The 19064-nt window shown below is 32.8% G+C and overlaps 1 protein-coding gene across 1 annotated transcript in view; it reads left to right on the top strand.

Moving 5' to 3' along the window:
- Window positions 1–1052: 1052 nt before the first annotated feature.
- LOC114325390 (protein 60A) overlaps window positions 1053–19064 on the top strand; it is a 28124-nt gene continuing 10112 nt past the window's right edge. The window contains exons 1-5 of the mRNA XM_050654401.1: window positions 1053–1686; window positions 7275–7461; window positions 14346–14500; window positions 18170–18343; window positions 18522–18601. Coding sequence (XP_050510358.1) covers window positions 1317–1686; window positions 7275–7461; window positions 14346–14500; window positions 18170–18343; window positions 18522–18601 — 966 coding nt within the window. The 5' untranslated portion in view covers window positions 1053–1316. The remainder of the gene's footprint in view (window positions 1687–7274; window positions 7462–14345; window positions 14501–18169; window positions 18344–18521; window positions 18602–19064) is intronic.

The following is a 19064-nucleotide window of genomic DNA, read 5'->3' on the forward strand; positions in this document are numbered from 1 at the left end:
CCGCCACTTATTAAAGGTACCAACAAACGTACCTACTTGTACATTTTTGTTTGCCAAGGAACAAATCATAAAAAACTCAAACAAAAACCACTTCTATGTAATTGGTATATTTATTAAAAATTTTAAAAATCCCAATGGATTGAAAAAATGTGTCCAATTCAGAACGTTTTCGGACCTATCAGTCCATTATCAGTGAATTCGAATACTTGCTAAATAGCCCCAGAACTCAGAACCAAACAATGGTCGAAATTATAATTCAATCTACATTATGTTGTAGTGAAATTGAACAGGCTAAACGCCGATGTTAAAAGATATAACCTCCGAGAACATGGTGAAACTCTACCAGGAAACTTAATCAACCATCTTAGGCCAACGTTGACTACCAATGGTTTTCAACGTTGGGCTAAGATGGTTGATTAAGTTTCCTGGTAGAGTTTACCATGTTCCCGGAGGTTATATCTTTTAACATCGGCGTTTAGCCTGTTCAATTTCACTACAACATAATGTAGATTGAATTATAATTTCAACTATTGTTGGGTTCTGGGGCTATTTAGCAAGTATTCGAATTCACTGATGATGGACTGATAGGTCCGAAAACGTTCTGAATTGGACACATTTTTTCAATCCATTGGGATTTTTAAATTTTTTAATAAATATACCTACCAATTACATAGAAGCGGTTTTTACTTCATGTTTGAGTTTTTTAACTAGAATAGTATACAGCCAACCTAAGGAACTACCCTTTTTAGAACAAATAATAGAACAGGTAACTTCCATAAAATACTTAAGAGCAAATAATATCAACAGCCAGTGTAACCAAACAAATGAAATTCTATCAAGAATCGAACAAACGAGGAAAACACTCATGAACATGAAAACATTTGAAAAACACAAAATGATATAGGTAATAACAAATAGTCTAAAAATAGAATAAATTAGTACGCTTAGCTTAATAAAGTCATTTCTATGATTCACACGAAACGGAATACTTAGAATTCTTGCATAAATTTAATTCATTACACAGAGATATTCAGATACAATAATCGGTGGAGTCGAGTGCAGCAGATACGTCCCTGCATTTATCTTAACAACCTGTTTATATACCTGCCCACATCTTTTTCTTGGCTTAAAAGTACGCTTTAGAAATTTTGTACCGATTTGTGGTTTGTGGAATGTCTGTTGCAGTATGTGCACTCAAGAAATTTAGTGAGTTAAATCGTGTTTAGTGCCTTGCATCGCGAATAATTAGTGTTTGTTTACATTATTTTCTTATCAAAATCGCGTGGGCTGTGAGTAAACAAAACAACTTCGACAACATGCAGTCTGTCTTGGCTTGTTTACTGTTTTTTACGTTTTGGAGTTTCTCATCATGCTCGCGGTCTGGGATTTATATCGATAATGGTTTTGATCAAACGGCTATAGAGAGGACGATGACCAGAGATGAAAAAAGGGAAATGGAATTGGAGATTTTGAGTCTCTTGGGCTTGCCTAAGAGACCAAGGACAATAAGTAAGAATCCGCTGAAGAGGTCAGCTCCGAGGTTCTTGTTGGATATTTACAAGACGTTGATGGATGCGGACAACGAAGATGATCAAAGGGCCAAGAGGAGTGTTGATGTTTATTTGAGTGGCGAAGAACAAAACCAAATTGATGAGAGCGATATCATTATGACTTTTGAAAGTGCAAGTAGGTAGTACTCTTTAACTCTTTGAATATACACAGAATATTATTTGTAATATTTATTATAGGTCTTTTTCGACCATAACTTTGCAATTTAAACATGATACTATAAATAACTTTATTTATAGTAAATATCATGCAATTTAAAGTGGAAGAATACTTATGCATAATACAGTATTTTTGACAGGTCCTTTGTCCAACAATACCAGAGGTTCCCAAACTTTTTTCTCTCTCCTAGATTAGGTTGACCAAATACCAATTAATCATAAACTTGAAAAAACGGGACAGATCCAAGGAGGGTTTGGGGGCGTTACCCTCCAGCTAAAGGGGGGCCTGAGGGGCCACCATCGAGATGTAATCATTGAAACATGCTCTTTTTAGTTAATCCTACAAGACAAGGTTGCAGAAAGGGTATCCACTCCCATCTTGTTCCTTTCCTCAGTCGATTGAATGTTCATAAGGGAAAATATTCTTTCAGTATTACCAAATACTATTGACTGTAATACATCCAACTCCCACAGAAATCTGGAAGCACGTTGCTGCTAGTGCGCTAGCGCCACTGTCGGCTTGAAGTGAAACTACGTTTTGAAAATGTAAAATTTGACGTAAACATTCAAATTTAATTTTATAAATTTTTGAATAACGAGCTAATTTTGCTAAATTAAATTAAAATAAAAATAGTTCAAACACTTATTCAAAAACAATAATAAAGCAATTTTATAAATGTAAGGTTAGATTGCTCTGGTTATCACCGCACACCACTAGATGGCGCTATATTGTTTGCTTCCTCAAATGTAATGGGAAATGTCAAGAGTTTTATGTATGTATGGGACCATTTAAGTATTACATAACGCAGGTTGGGGGTAGGGGTCAAAAATCTTCAAAAATTGCGTTATGCAATTCGCTCCGAGCGTTAACAAAGTGTCAAAGCAAAATCGACCGACCTGCTCATGGTGGCGGTTTTTTGAAATTTTATAAGGACGCTTTGTGTATGTTTAAATGAGACATTTAAAAAAATGTCGTGTCACGCTAGTGATATTATGTATTAATATAAACAGAAAATAAAAACGCACTATAAATTCTTCACTTTCCAATATTGATTATCAGTTTGATTTTGTATGCATAACCTCACTATCGCAGTTTATGTCAATAAATATTTATTAACGAAAAAGAAAATATTTTGTTGCACTATAAATTACAGTATAAATTAATAACTAATGAATTCTAACAATTGTATTCGGTTATTATCACTACAAAATAAAATATTCAAGTTTAACAAAATAATCCCATAAGACTCAATGTTAAAACGTCCTTACAAAATCTGACAGCGTATCACGTGACTGTACGTAGAGGGGAGACGCACGGAGCCAATAGTTAAACACCCATTAGAGTGTGTTAAATATGGGGGGGGGGGGTCAAAAATCGCGTTACATAATACTTGAACGCTCCCTATTACAGTCGATAGTATTTGGAATTACCATTATGGGCAGGGATCTGGGTAAATCTATGTCTACGAATCAATCTTGTCTTGTATCATGATTACATTGTCAGGGCTTTCTAAGATGGGTACCAAGTGGACTCAATTTATACTGATTTCTCGAAGGCCTTTGACACAGTGATCCATTCTTTACTCATCTTTAAATGAAGATGTATTGGTTTTCCTGAATGGTTTCTTTCATGGTTGAGTAGTTATCTTGATGAAAGAGTTCAGTTTGTTTTTATAAAGGGTTCACTTTCGATTCCTATCTTGGTCAGTTCAGGGGTCCCACAAGGCTCACATGTGGGTCCTCTTCTCTTTAACTTGTTTATTAATCATATTTCTGAGGTAATAAAAGTTTGTCAGTTTTTGCTATTTGCCGATGACCTTAAGCTATACAGTAGAACTCCAATTATCCGGATTAATTGGGACCTGACCGGATCCGGATAATCAAAAATCTGGATAATTGGATTTTTCTCGAAAAAGGCCTTTCCCGGTAAAGAAACGTAATTACAGCAAAACACAATGGAGAACATATACGGTATTTATTATGAAAAACAATACAGTATACACAACAATCTGTAAATGACAAAGTTTACATTACGTAATATTGACACACAATACTGAATCACAGTAAAATGAATTATTTTTTTACAAACTTGATTTTTTCTATTTCTCAATCTGATCCGGATAATTGGCGATCCGGATAATTGGAGTCAGGATAATTGGAGTTCTACTGTATTTCAAAGTTTAAAATCTGTCTGATTGTATAAGGATCCAGGAAGACTTGACTTCTCTATACAATTGGTCTCTTTCCAATTGTCTCCAGTTAAATAAAGATAAGTGTTTTGTTATATCCCTTAGTAAATCTAAAAATAATGTGTTTGACTATCACATTAATACAAGCGTTCTATCAAGAGTGACTGAAATAAAAGATTTGGGGGTGTTAATTTCCTTGTCATTTATCCCACACATTAACAATTTGTCAAATAAAGCATACCGTAATCTAGGTTTTATCACAAGAAACTCTCGAGATCTTTCCGTACCTACATATAGAATGTTATATCTTCTTTCGTCCGTAGCATCCTGTCTTATGCTTCTATAGTATGGTCACCATACTATTTTAACCATATTTATGCCCTTGAAAAAATTCAAAATAAGTTTCTCCGGATTTGTGCTTATAGATTAAACTTAAAGAACATGTCTTCCGTGGAATTAAGGTCAAGATGAGAATCGAAGATGAGTGACCTTTACCTTGGAGTCTTCATTTCATTTGATTTTAATTGTCAGAGATTTTCATTTTAATAATATTTTCAGGAAATTTAATTTACTTAAATTATAATCATTTGTTTAACAATATTTATTAATTATTTAATACTTAGTTTAGTATTTGTGTTATGGTTAGCATACTTTATTTTTGTTATTTGTAAAAATGGGGGCATCCCGTAATAAATAAATAAATAAATAGATATATCTTCAAAAATTCAAAGTGCTGTTCTGGCTTGGTATGCATTTTAAAAAAACAAACTTATTTTTTGTGACACTGAGGTGGTTTTTTTATCTTTATTGAACCATTCTTTAATTTACTTATAAAATCCATTAATGGTGCCAGTTCATCAAATACCAAAGTTTCATTTTATATCAATGCTTTTTTAATTGAAGTATCAAAATAGTTTGTTCAATTGTTATAAACTGGGGATATCCTTTAAAAGCATCCATTTAAATTTTGAAAAAAAAGACAACAGTACCTACATTCCATGTTTCAAGATACTGTCCGCAGTTTTCATGCAGGGTTGGCAAAAACCAAGGTTTTTCGAAAAAATCAAAAAAACCAGGTTCTTTGGTTTAAACCAGGTTTATTTGGTTTAAACTAGTATAGTATAGTTGATCCAAAAGATGGCATAACCCAGACATCCAAAGTGAAAGTTATCCTCCACCACCAAATTGTTCTGTATGGTCCACACAATGTCCAGAAAAAAGTCACACCATTTTGAGCGTCGGGTTTGTGGGGGGAGAGGGGGGAGAAATCGGTAATTTCGTAGTTTTTTAAGTTTTTCGCCAATATTTCTAAAACTATGCGGTTTAGTATGAACAACCCTCTATACAAAATTGTTCTACATTAAATTTGAAATAAAAAAGGTCCTATGCATAATCTTTCTAAAATGAATGGTTCCAAAGTTACGGAGGTAGTATAGTATAACTGGTCCAAAAAAAGGCCTAACCCAAACATCCAAAGTAAAAGTTTTCCTCCAACACCAAAATGTTCTATATGGTCCACATATTGTTCAGTAAAAAGTTACACCATTTTGAGCGTTCGGTTTGGGAGGGAGATGAGAGAGAAGCCGGTAAATTAGTAGTTTTTTTAAGTTTTTCATCAATATTTCTAAAACTATGCTTTAGCGTAAACAATTTTATATACAAAAATGTTCTACATGAAATTTAAAACAAAAAATGTTGTATACATAATTGTTCTAAATCAACGGTTCCAGAGTTACGGAGGGTGAAAAGTCAAGGTTTTCGATACTTTTTATATTTTTTGGGCAATATTTATGATATAACTATACCAGACATCCAAAGTGAAAGTTATCCTCCAACACCAAATTGTTCTATATGGTCCACATAATGTTTAGAAAAAAGTCACACCATTTTGAGCGTCGGGTTTGGGGGGGAGAGGGGGGAGAAATCGGTAAATATAAAAAGTATCGAAAACCTCCACTTTGCACCCTACGTAACTCTGGAACCGTTGATTTTACAACAATTATGTATAGAACCTTTTTTGTTTTAAATTTTATGTAGAATATTTTTCTATAGAACATTCCTTACGCTAGAGCATAGTTTTAGAAATATTGACGAAAAACTTAAAAAAACTACTAATATACCGACTTCTCCCCAATCTCCCCCCCAAACCGGACGCTCAAAATGGTGTAACTTTTTACTGAACAATATGTGAACCATATAGAACAATTTGGTGTTAAAGGAAAACTTTTACTTTGGATGTCTGGGTTAGGCCTTTTTTTGGACCAATTGTACTATACTACCTCCGTAACTTTGGAACCATTCATTTTAGAAGGGTTATGCATAGGGCCTTTTTTATTTCAAATTTAATGTAGAACAATTTTGTGTAGAAGGTTGTTCATGCTAAACCGATTGACGAAAAACGTAAAAAACTACGAATTTGCAAATTTCTCCCCTCTCTCCCCCCCAAACCCGACGCTCAAAATGGTGTGACTTTTTTCTGAACATTATGTGGACCATATAGAACAATTTGATGTTGGAGGATAACTTTCACTTTGGATGTCTGGGTTTGGGTCTAACTATACCATACTAAACCAGGTTTTTACACATTTATCAATTAAATTTAGATCAAAATAGAATAATTGTTACATGAACAAACCTAAATGTTTGTTTCTGTCCAGTATCTGAGTCTTGGTGGTCAGTTCTATGAGCATTTTTGTTTTTACTGTGGTAGGTCGCTAGCTTCACCCTCGAACCCTCCTCCTTTATCCGGGCTTGGGACCAGCAACCCGCTGCTGAGCTACTCAGTCCACCCAATAGCGGGCAACCAAGAGGATACTGAGAACATCAGAAATGAGAATGTTGAGGTCAATAACTGGGAAAACACTGACAGACAGAATACCGAACGACAGAATAAGAGATCTCTGTAACATACAAGATATAGTACGGTGGGGAAGACAGAGACAACGAGAGGGGAATCAGCATGTGACGAGATTGGACAGCGAGAGAATAGCCCTTATAGCCAGGGATTCAAAGTCAACAGGCAAGAGACCAATAGGAAGGCCCTTTAAAAGGTGGTGAGATAGCTGGCAGTCAACATCACAGCTACGAATACACGCTCATAATCGGTTAAGAACACGCCAAGAGGCCTAATATAAGAAGAAGACAAATCTAAACAAAAATTAAATTGGCCAATATAATTAAAAGTGCTAAAAATGTTGCCAAGCTATGAAACCAGGTGTTGCTCTTCTGAACTTGCATGGTCCCAATAGATTATTTTGCAATAGGGTTACGATTGTTTCACTGAAAACAGTTTAAGTGTATGAATTCCTATAAATAAGTAGTTTTTCATCTTTTATAAAATTGTACATCCTTCTTGCAGATGACCATGTGCCGAATGTAAGACATGAACGAGGTAAAAGACTTTGGTTCAATGCCAGTGATGTGCCAGTAGCAGAAGATGTTGTTGGGGCTGAATTAAGAATATACAAAGGTAATGGAAAGGATATGAAAAATGTAGATGCAGTTTATACTATAACAGTGTATCAACTTATAAAGACAGATGAAGGGTAAGTAATCTTTTTTCATTCTGTAGTCATAGGTGTGGCCAGTTATTTTTTAGTGTGGGTTTAGCGAGCTGAGGGGCTACTTCCATCCCTATGACTTCAAAAAATTCTCTAGGCTCTCCTAATCGACCTGATTTCAATTTTTCAAAGTATGTTTGAGAGTCTTTCTTTATATGAAAAATAAAAATGGTGCTTATTTTGAGCCCAGCATAATTTTGCAAATTTTGCAATTTTTCTTGTGGAATATTAGAGATATTTAATTTTACCACAATGAAAATTGTTCTTTTTGAAAAAATGAACAAAATGGCGTTTGGTAATGTTTGATCCGATTTTTAAAACCGGAGTTATTTCGTGAAAAACAAAAAAAATGAAGAAAAAATTTAATGAAACACAATTATGTATTGCAAAATAGGCATTTGATGGGGATTTTCCAAGTATAACAGCTTTCATACATGCGATTCATTTTCAAAACTCCCTCATTTTAAAGGCAATTGTTTCAGACTTAAAAAAGCTTTGCAAAATTACTTTATCTTTATTAATACTTTATAGGTACATACTTTAAAGTTATGACAATAATTAAACATTAAAAGTTTCACTAAAAGTTGCGAATTAATTTGTTTATAAGAGATTTAAGCCAACTTAAGCCACAAACTTTAAAAATCTGGCTAATGCATGGAAGTTATAGAACAACTCAAAACGAACATTTTAAACTTTGGTAAATGTTTCTATGTTAATTTTTGACCAAGATATGGAGTTTTTAATACCGCTCTCGTGAGGCGTACGGTCAGCTCACAACGAATGCGGGCGCGCGTAAATCAATTTTCAATATCTTAAGCTTTGGCCACACAGGCGATTTTTTACGGTGCGATAATTTACGGCGCCCATTGGTTTGACTACCTCCTCCACCAATTTTAGATGAAATGATTTCATTTGCGCCCATTGGTTTGACTACCTCCTCCACCAATTTTAGATGAAATCATTTCATCTAAAATTGGTGGAGGAGGTAGTCAAACCAATGGGCGCCGTTATTAATTGGCCGTGTGGCCAAAGCTTTAGCGCAAAATTAACATAGACACGTTTACCAAAGCCAAAGAATACATATCTCCCAACCCAAGAACCGACACAAACGGATTATCTATGAACTAAATTTTTATGCGCATGTGTCAGATCGGCCATTTCTCAATTTGTATGAATAGCAAATAATTTTGGTGACATTTGTCTTGTACAGGATCGGCGTTTGTTTTCACAGTTGTTTGTTTGGCTTGGCTTGGCGTTAGTATTTTGTTTTTGTATCAGTTTGTAGCTCATAATATTTTGTATAGACTTATTTTCTATATATATTTTCTTATATAGCCTACAACTATTAATTGTTATTTTCCAACATTTATACAATTTAATTCTTTTTGAGATATCTTGATTATGTGAATTCATTATTTTAAGCTTTTTCATGAACTATAAACTATCGTATAAAAAATTAATTTTGTATTTATTGGGATTTCACAAAGAATTTGAATCTAAAATATCATACAAATTCTCTAACCTTTCTTTGACCTCTACTGTACCAAATGCATCTGCAGGAAGAGCACATAGTCATATTTTATATGTGTTCATTCCACAAGCCACGTGCTGTGTTTAAAAAGTTGAGAATCCAATACTCACAAAAACTTCCATAAAGTACTTTTATCAGCAAACCTAAATTAAATTTAATAAACTATGTTTCATTAAATTGTTTCTGTAGTTTGTATAAAACAATAACTTAGGTCAAATATATAAAACAATTTATGACTGACTACTTGAAATTCAGGATTTTCAGGAGTAACATTATATAATTTAGCTAATTCAAAAAGTTTGATCCAATATCACTTGAAATTGTTTCAACATACAAGTTAATGCTTGATAATTGACAATACACTCTTCATAACAGGTTTACATTCTCTTGATTATACTTGCGTTCCAACAAAAAAAGCTAAAGGCTGCTTTCATATGGAATATAAGCTTCTGACCATAATGATCAAAACGTTTCCATATATATATTAATTAATATATTAATTAAATAATTACTTTTTCTCTTTTCTCGATTGCTTATTAGTTTTTATTGTATACTATATATATTTTTTCAGTTATTACATCTTTATATTTATAGAAATAAAATAGTACAATACTTATTGGTTTTTTATTTATTTACCCCGATATTCGACTTTAAAGGATGTACTGGCTGGTTTTGGCTGGAATGTACGGAATGTTTTGGCTGGTTTCCAAGACAATAAAAATTGAAAATATTGACATTCGATTTTAACATACAGTTTCTTGTTGTTGATCACGAACATTTGTCATCCAAAAAGAATTGGATTCAAATAACGAATATAATGAATTAGGAGATACCTCGACAAACAAGTAATTGGTCCTAGGTTTTCACCCAAAGTAATCGAAAGTAGAACTGGAAGTCGATATTGGAACTCTTCGTGTAACTTTGCGTCGATTGATCTACGATTTTACTAATTTTGTCATCTTGTTTTACATTCATATCATATTTTGAGTGACTTTAAAGCAGTACCTACGGTTGTAACTCTAAAACCGAAGTCCGATGTCAAATTTCTCATCTTTAATACCATCCATGGGTTATAAGCTTTCATTCGACACCTCATTTGTCATTCTATCTGTATTAGTAACTGAGGAGTTGTATTCGCGGTCGGACGGACAGACAGTCATGAAACCAGAAGTATATATTTGTTCTCTTCTTGCGAATGCGCGTCGAATAATATATCACTTGTGCTATTGCGGTGACTTTAAAAGAGTACTTCCGGTCGCATTTCTAAAACCGGAAGTCCTAGGTCAAATTTCCCACCTTTAGTACCATCCATGTATTATGAGCTTTCATTCGACACCTCATTTGTGATACTACCTGGTATAGTGACGGAGGAGTTACATTTCCGGTCGGACGGACAGACAGTCTAGGTCAAATGTCTCACCTTGAGTACCATCCATGGATTATAAGCTTTCATTTGACACCTCATTTGTCATTCTACCTGGTATAGTGACTGAAGGAGTTATATTCGCGGTCGGACGGACAGACAGCCTATTAGGTCACACCAAGTCGTTCAAATTCTCACCAACTTGTTCACACTTTTTCAAAATTGGTGAAGACAACAAATTATATTTTGTATCGTTGTATCAATATAAGCCAAAAAGAATAATTAGTGAATGTCACGCCACTATAATATATTTTATTATTGGTCTTTCAATGCTCAGGATAAAAAAAGGTATTTTATCCATGGTTTTAATCAATATAATTCTCACCATTACTTTGTGTTGTATTTGCAACCTTTTGTAAATCAAAAATAATTCCACCATATTAAGAATGTCAACAAAAGCCGGCCCTGCATGCAACCTTTCTCTCAGTGCAACTAAAATTTTATTGATACACGCCAGAAATGTGCGAGAATTTTCTCAGTGTACTCGCGTGTACACTTGCCAACTCGATACTAAAATTAAGTACATGCTAACAACAAAAGAATCGCCGTCCGTGTCGGTTCTTGTGAGAGATATGTATTCTTTGCCAAAGCTTAAAATGTTCGTTTTGAATTGTTCTATAACTTCCATTAACCAAATTGCCAACGTTTACTGCTCAATTTTGTTTAAAACTCTTATAAACAAACTAATTCGCAATTTTTTAGTGAAATTTTTAATGCTTAATTGTTATAACTTTCTTATTGATAAAGATAAAATAATTTCAAAGTTTTTTTAAGTTAAAACAATTAGCTCTAAAATGAAGGGGTTTTGAAAGTTAATCGCATGTATGAATGCTGAGTTACTCGGAAAAGCCCCATCGAATATGCATAGTTTGCAACTGTTTTTTACGAAATTTGTTATAACTCCGCTTCTAATAATCGCGCGGAATAAAGTTTACAGCAACAAAATATCTGATGGGTTTTCAAGCCTTCGAAAAATCGAATCTACGCACCAAAAAAACTTAAAAAAAAACGTCAAGGTACCGAGAGGACATACAAATGCATACTCAATAGCCCCTGGCTGCTAGACTATATGCCTCTATAGACCAGGGCACATCTGTAAAAATATTAGTACATTTGGATGTTGAGAGGTGACTCATATTTTTTTGCAGCAATTGCTTGAAAATAACTCATATAATAATATTTGAGTTATCCTCCCACTCAAAAAAGTCCGGAACATTGTTTAAATAATCAAAATGTCAAAAAATGAAGGAAAAATTCGATTATTTTCTTCGTTTTTTGATTATAACTTTAAAACTATTAATTTCCGAGAAAAGTTGCACTGACATAAAAGTTGCGTAATCAAATTTCCTACAATAATATAAGATTAGTTAAACATTTTAAAAATTGTTACCCTTGTTGCAAAATAGCAATAACTGCGAAAAAACCACAAAAAAACAAGTATTCGCATTTTACGTATTCAACCATTTATGCTAAACTTAGGACCTTCATATTTCACAGAGAAAAACTTTATGATATAATAAAACAATACTGTAAATTTCATTAAGATCGGTTTAATAGATTTTGCAAAATAAATTTTGAAATCCAGCTTTAGCAAAAAAAAATTCATTTTTTTAAAATGTTGCAGAACTGGAAATCAAGCAGACAGCAAGTTGAATTTTTTTACATAGAAGAATAATGTACCTTTCATTAGCAGTTTGCAAAATTAAAATCGGTTAACTACCACGGCGTCGGGAATTTTTTTATATAAACATTAATTTTTGGTTCTACGCGCAGGACAGCGGATACGTTTGCTCTGATTGGGCATTCATTTCGATATAAATAAATAAATTTTTTTATTGCAACATAAAAACACAGGTACTCTGTCCTTTGAAGTTACACTTTTTTTAGCAAAAACTTTCTTTGTTCATATATTTTAACTTAAAGAATAAAAGTTTATTATTTTTAAACATATGCAATTGTTTAAACAATATTTCATAAACAATAATCAAATTAATTTGATTTTTGAGGAATTAAAATATTAAAATACAGCAAAATATAGAGTAAGAAAATAATATATTAGATAATGATTGGAAGAAATTTTGGTGGAAATCAACTCGTGTGAATCGAACACCGCTGTTCTGCGTGTAGCACCAAAAATTAATGGTTATTTAAAAAAATTCCTGACTCCGGCGCCGTTGTAGTTAACCGATTTTAATTTTCCAAATTGCAAAATAAAAGTACGTGGTTTTTAAATATGTAAAAAAATCAACTTGCTATCTGCTTTATTTTCAGTTCTGCACATATTTTGAAAAAATGAATTTCTTTGCGCAAACTGGATTGCAAAATCTATTGAACTGATCTTGATGAAATTTACAGTATTGTTTTATTATGTCATAAAGTTTTTTTGCGTAAAATATTAAGGTCCCAAGTGCAGCATAAATGGTCGAAAAACGTAAAAGGCGAATATGTACTTGTTTTTTTTTTGTTTTTTTCGCAATTATTGCTATTTTGCAACGAGGTGACAATTTTTAAAATTTTTAACCAATTCTCTATTGTAGGAAATTTAATTACGAAACTTTTATGTCAGTGCAACTTTTATAATCAAAAAACGTAGAAAAAAAATCGAATTTTCCTTCATTTTTTGAGTGCGTGTGTGTGTGTGAAAAAATGGCTTGGATGCGGGTCCGTTAGCCACAGATTTTTATTTTATTTTTACCTCAATTTATTAGTTTTGTTATATTCCCACCTATCTGACTCAAATGACTATATTTGTTTCTTTCAAGTAGTTTATGAGTAATTTAAATATTTCCATTTTATGACAACTTAGTAGATATTCTATACTAATTGGAAAATGAACTTGTGTTTGTCGTAAATTGTAATACAATTGATTTATATATCTCTCGTTAATTTTGCATTCAAAGAAAATATGGTTCAAATCTCTAATCGAAAAATTATCACAAAAACAGACTGATGAATTAACTATTCCTAATTTGTGCAGATGTGCCTCATATTTTCCGTGTCGAGTTTTTAATCTGACGATAGTAGAAATATCTTGCTTTGGCAGGTTATACTTAAATATGTATTCAGGTGGCGGAGCTTCATTTTTTGACATTTTGATTATTTAAACAATGTTCCGGACTCCGGACCTTTTTAAGTGGGAGGATAACTCAATTATTCCAAGCAATTATACAAAATATATTCAAAATTCCAAGCAATTTCTGCAAAAGAATACGAGTCACCTCTCAACGTCCATCTCAAAACAGATGCGCCTTGGACTAGTAGTTTAGGAAAAATATTTTTCCACCTACCTCTACCGAAAGTATACTTTTCCGGACCTGATTGTAGGGAGCAAAGTTGTATTTTTCCTCACTAGGGAGGAAAAGTAAAAGTGACGTCATGGAATTTCATTCATGAAATATAACTTATAGACGCCCTGTACAATCTCTATTTTCTATTACGTAAGTAGCTATACATTTTAACGTTTATTTATAAAACACCCTGTATTTTGCAGAATGGTAAAACACAAGTAAATTGTTATTTTGATTTAACAATGTTTACATTAATAATTTGACTTAAATTTGACAGTTGACAGTTATATTGTACCTACTTGTTAGTTTTAGTTTTAATAAATTTTGTTGGTTAGTTACATAAATAAATTAAGTAAAAATGAAAAAATGACTTGTTATTTGAGGAAGGTGGAAAAACCATATGTATAACATGGGAGTAAAGTGCCTTTTCCTCCCTTGAATGATTACTGCCCTCCGCTACGCGTCGAGCAGTAAACTTCATTCTCGGGAGGAAAAGTAGCACTTTCCTCCCTTGTTATACGAATAGCTATTAATTCCAGTATACATTTTGATAATACATTTTCAAATACACGGCATTAATAAATTTGTTTTAAAGTCGCTTTAATAATTGTGTGTTTTTAATTTTCAGAGACAAAGAATTAGAGTACATATCAGCCACCAACGTCACTGCCGGATTTACAGGATGGATTAGCTTGAACTTAACGAGATGTCTCGCCACGTGGGTGGCATTTCCGAATCTCAACAAAGGCCTTTACCTATCCGTGCATCCAGTCAGCAGGCCAGGTAAAATTACTCGTTTATTTCCAAGAAACAGTTACTTAATTTATAGATCTTTCTTAGAACACCAAATTTATTTTTATTTAATTTAATTTAGATCCAAATGTTTATTATTATACAGTCAAACTTCGCAAGAAAACACTTTTTTGACTAATAATCCTATCATATTTTCATTAAATACACTGACCGGCACAAAATTCCGCCACCCAAAATTTTGAATTAAGTTTGACAATTTATAACTTTATTATTTGTGCTCCGATTTTCAAGATTCTTGCACCAGTTTGTAGGTACATGTATTGATATCGTTTGGTATTATTCCGGTAACAAAAAATTTTTGCTTGCATGGTATTATACAGGGGTGAATGGAAGCGTTGTATTTTCTCCTTACTTAAAAAAATTCTGTGGAAAAATTCAATAAGTGATTTTGTTTCATAGTCGTGTCATATTATCCCGGAGGTATCACTAATATTTTGTTTTTTAAATTATTCGAATATCTCTTTTCTTGTAAGAGCTGTACCATTTTTTGTAAATAAAAACACTGATTGACTCCTAAAATAGAGGTTGGATTGATAAGATTAGAATGGCCTGCATGCAGCCCAGATCTCAATCCTATTGAGCATTTATGGGATGAATTAAAAAAAGCTATTCGGCGTCATCCTAGACCTCCAGAAAATTTGGTACAGTTATGACCCTGGTAGAGGAATATCGGGCTATTACCCAGGCAAGGATTACATATATTTTTCGATGCCAAAGCCAAACAGATTGCGAGCAGTCGTTGCTGCAAGACTTATACATACCCGCTCTTGAGTTTTTTTTTGTTTTGTTGTTAATTTTGTTTTGTTTTGTTAATTTTAGTGCGTTAGATACTTTTAATTAAAAAAACCCTTCAAAACAGTGTTTTTATTCACAGCTCTTACAAAAAAGGAGATATTCAGATAATTAAAAAAACAAAGCCTTAGTGATACCTCTAGGAAAATACAACAGGAGTATGAGACAAAATGAGCCCTCCAATTTTTCCACAGAATTTTTTAAAGTTAGGAGAGAATACAACGCTTCCATTCACCCCCGTATAATGCCATCTAAGCAAAAAAATTTATTACCCGATATAATACCAAACGATGTAAATATATAGCACCCTCAGTGCAAGACTGCAGTAAGTCAAAAGAAGTAAGTTTCGAGATAAAGACGATTTTGTTTATTTTCGTGCTAATATCGGTGAAACGAGACACAAATTTTAAGAAAAATTAACATTTAATTATGATTTTGCATGCTTTTCAGCCTATATTACATTAACCAAAAATAGAAATTTAAATAAAATAATATTAACACAAAAAAATTAGGAATTTCAAAGTTACAACACTTTTGCACGGAAAAAATTGTTAATCACTACACATTTAGTATTAGAATTTCAGTTACAACAGTTTTGCACGGAGAAAATTGTAAAAAGCGTAGACACATTTACTTTTACAGTAAAACCTGTATTACCGGCCACCTGCCAACAACGGCCACCTGTACTAACGGCCAGTTTAAAAATTACCCAAACCAATTATATACAGTATAACCTGTGTTAACGGCCACCTGTCAAAACCGGCCACCTGAACTAGCCGGACAGCTTCAAAGTTCCCCAAACCAAAATTTTTGGACTACAAAACCTGGTATTAGCGGCCACCTTTTAATATCGTCCAATAGTTCTGTCATTTTTAGTGACCGTTATTGACAGGTTTTACTGTATATCTAGACTACCTAAAAAAACTGGCATTACCGGCCACCTTTCTATATCGGCCAATAGTTCTTTCATTTTTAGTGGCCGTTGCTGATAGGTATTCTTCTCGTACATCATCTTGTGCCAAAATATTTTTATAAAAACTATGGTGGGCTTCTGGTATCATACCCGAATTCTTTGGCAAGTTTTCTGAGAATAGATATTTTTGACCTCTCAGTATTGTCAATACACAAGTTTTAAGATAACTGTTTTTCCTTTTAAAATCTTATGGAAAATAAATATAATACAGTAAAACCTGTGTTAACGGCCACCTGTCAAAACCGGCCACCTGAACTAGCCGGCCAGCTTCAAAGTTCCCCAAACCAAAATTTTTGGACTACAAAACCTGGTATTATCGGCCACCTTTTTATATCGGCCAATAGTTCTGTCATTTTTAGTGACCGTTATTGACAGGTTTTACTGTATTACACAAAGGACATAAAATTTACATGAATAGATTGGTCTCGAAAATCTTTGTTTATTGTCTCAGCCGTTAATGGATTACGTAGATGCTCTGTATATTAAAATTATATACCACAGATATAGATATTAAAATAACAAATATCTTACTTTTTTCATTGTTTGTTATCGAATCCGTTGCAATGTTCCGTGCAAAACTGTTGTAACTCTGTTACATTAGAGTTACAACAGTTTTGCACGGAACTTATGTTCAAAAACGCAAAATAGTTAAACTGTTGTTGTTGTAATATTTAGCCCATTAAGCATTTGAAAGTTATTAAAGTTTTACAGGGGATAGATATGCATGTTTACAGTCGAATTCCATGATTACTTCATTTTCATAAAATTTTGAGTTACTGCAGTCTTGCACTGAGGGTGCGATATGTACCTACAAACTGGTGCAAGAATCTTGAAAATCGGAGCACAAATAATAAAGTTATAAATTGTCAAACTTAATCAAAAATTTTGGGTGGCGGAATTTTGTGCCGGTGAGTGTATTTATTGAAATTATAATTTTAAAAATTAAAATAAAATAACTAAAATTAATAAAATAAAAATTTAAACTTAAAATAAATTTAAGTAAATAAATGTTTGAAATAATTATTTTCTTTCTAACATTTTAACTTTCTAACTTTTTCTAATAATTTTTTCAAGTAATCTTTAGACTATTTCTAATAGCGCTATCCCTCTATAGTTTTCGCATTCCGTTTTGTTTTATAGATAGAACAAATAAGAGCGCTATTTTATTATTTCGGCATTGCCTCCGTTTCCCAAATTGCTAAAATCAAGTAGAATATTCTTTTTGTCGGTCTTTCGACGCCTTCCTTAAAAATTTCAACTGGGATACCACTTTCTCCCGCCTTCTTGTTATTTTTTTTCTCCTATTATTTCCTTGACTTCATTCAAAGTTGGTTCTTCTCACATCCCTTCTTCACCTTCTTGCCAATTCTCATTTCCTTCCAGATCCTTTTGTTGGTCTGTATTCAACAGATATTCCAAGTATTCTGCCCATTTGTTTAATTTTTGTTTTTTCTTCATTCTTTGTTTCTGTAATACTTTGTATTATACTTTTTAGTTGCTCTGGATTTCTCAACTACTTGATAGAAATTTTTTACCTCTTTTTTAATATAGTCTTCTGTGTCTTTTTCTAGCTGTTTTCTCTTCTTCTTTCTGCAAATTCTTTTAACTTCTCTTCTTCTAGCCACAGTTTTCGATCATATTTTGAGTATTTTCTATGCCTCTTACATATTTTTGTAGTTTTACCCTATTTCGTCTTGCTAAAGACTTCATACATTCTTCATTGAACCAGTCTTGACGTCTCTTTATATGCACCGTTCCTATACACTTTTCCACTGCTTCTGACATGGCTGTCTGCATGGTCTGCCATTCTTATTCTATTTCCTGTTTGATTGGATTGTCCAGCCTTCATTTTATTATAATATTAATATTTTTAGGCCATGAAGTCAGACCAGAAGACATTGGAGTAGTGACGGTAAAAGCTGAAGATGAACAACAACCATTTATGGTAGCTTTTCTTAGAGCAGCTAACAATATCAAGCCGAGAGTAACAAGAGAGACTAGAACCAAAAAGGACACATTCAATAGTGTTATGACTGGATATTCAAAAGGTAAATTCTATGATTTTGTTCACTAGCACTCAAGTATATAGTCGTAACATAAATACAGAAGAAATTAAAAAAAATTGAGTCACAGACCACGGCATATAGGGCCATAAACTAATGTTTTTAATTACATTATTCTTACAAATACTATTACAAATTAATTGAATATTTTTTGCCTTTTTAGTTAAAAATGAAAGACAAGATCTACGAAGAAGTTGTCGCATTGAAACATTGTACATCAATTTCAAGGACCTATCTTGGACCGTAAGTTTTTTGTTTTCTGTAGACTTTTCACCACATATTTCCTATATTTCTCTATATTTTCTGTTTTTTCATGTTTTGCTCGAAAGAGCGTAGGCGCAAATATTTACGGCTATGTTACGGCGGTGTAGTAACATTCTCACTGGTAAGGATATGTAAACATTAGTTGATAATTATATTGTCACCATTACTTGCTAACTTACATCAAAACTTACTAGCTTTGAACAAACCGTCAATCTTTAGTATTCTTCTAGATTATGTTAAGTCGTGTAAATTTTTTTTTTTTAGTTTTTTTTTTGTTTTTTGTTTTGTTTTTTTTTGTCACTACGATAGGATGTCAACCCGGTTCACCCCGCGGAGGTTTAAATCCTCTTAGTGATTTTTTCTTTAATATTTTTTTTTAATTATTAATTTTTTTATTTATTTTTTTTGTTTCATGTTTTTTTTTTTAATTTTTTTTTAATTT

This window comes from Diabrotica virgifera, chromosome 6 (genome assembly GCF_917563875.1).
Source record: "Diabrotica virgifera virgifera chromosome 6, PGI_DIABVI_V3a".
In the NCBI taxonomy this organism is placed as follows: Eukaryota; Metazoa; Arthropoda; class Insecta; order Coleoptera; family Chrysomelidae; genus Diabrotica; species Diabrotica virgifera.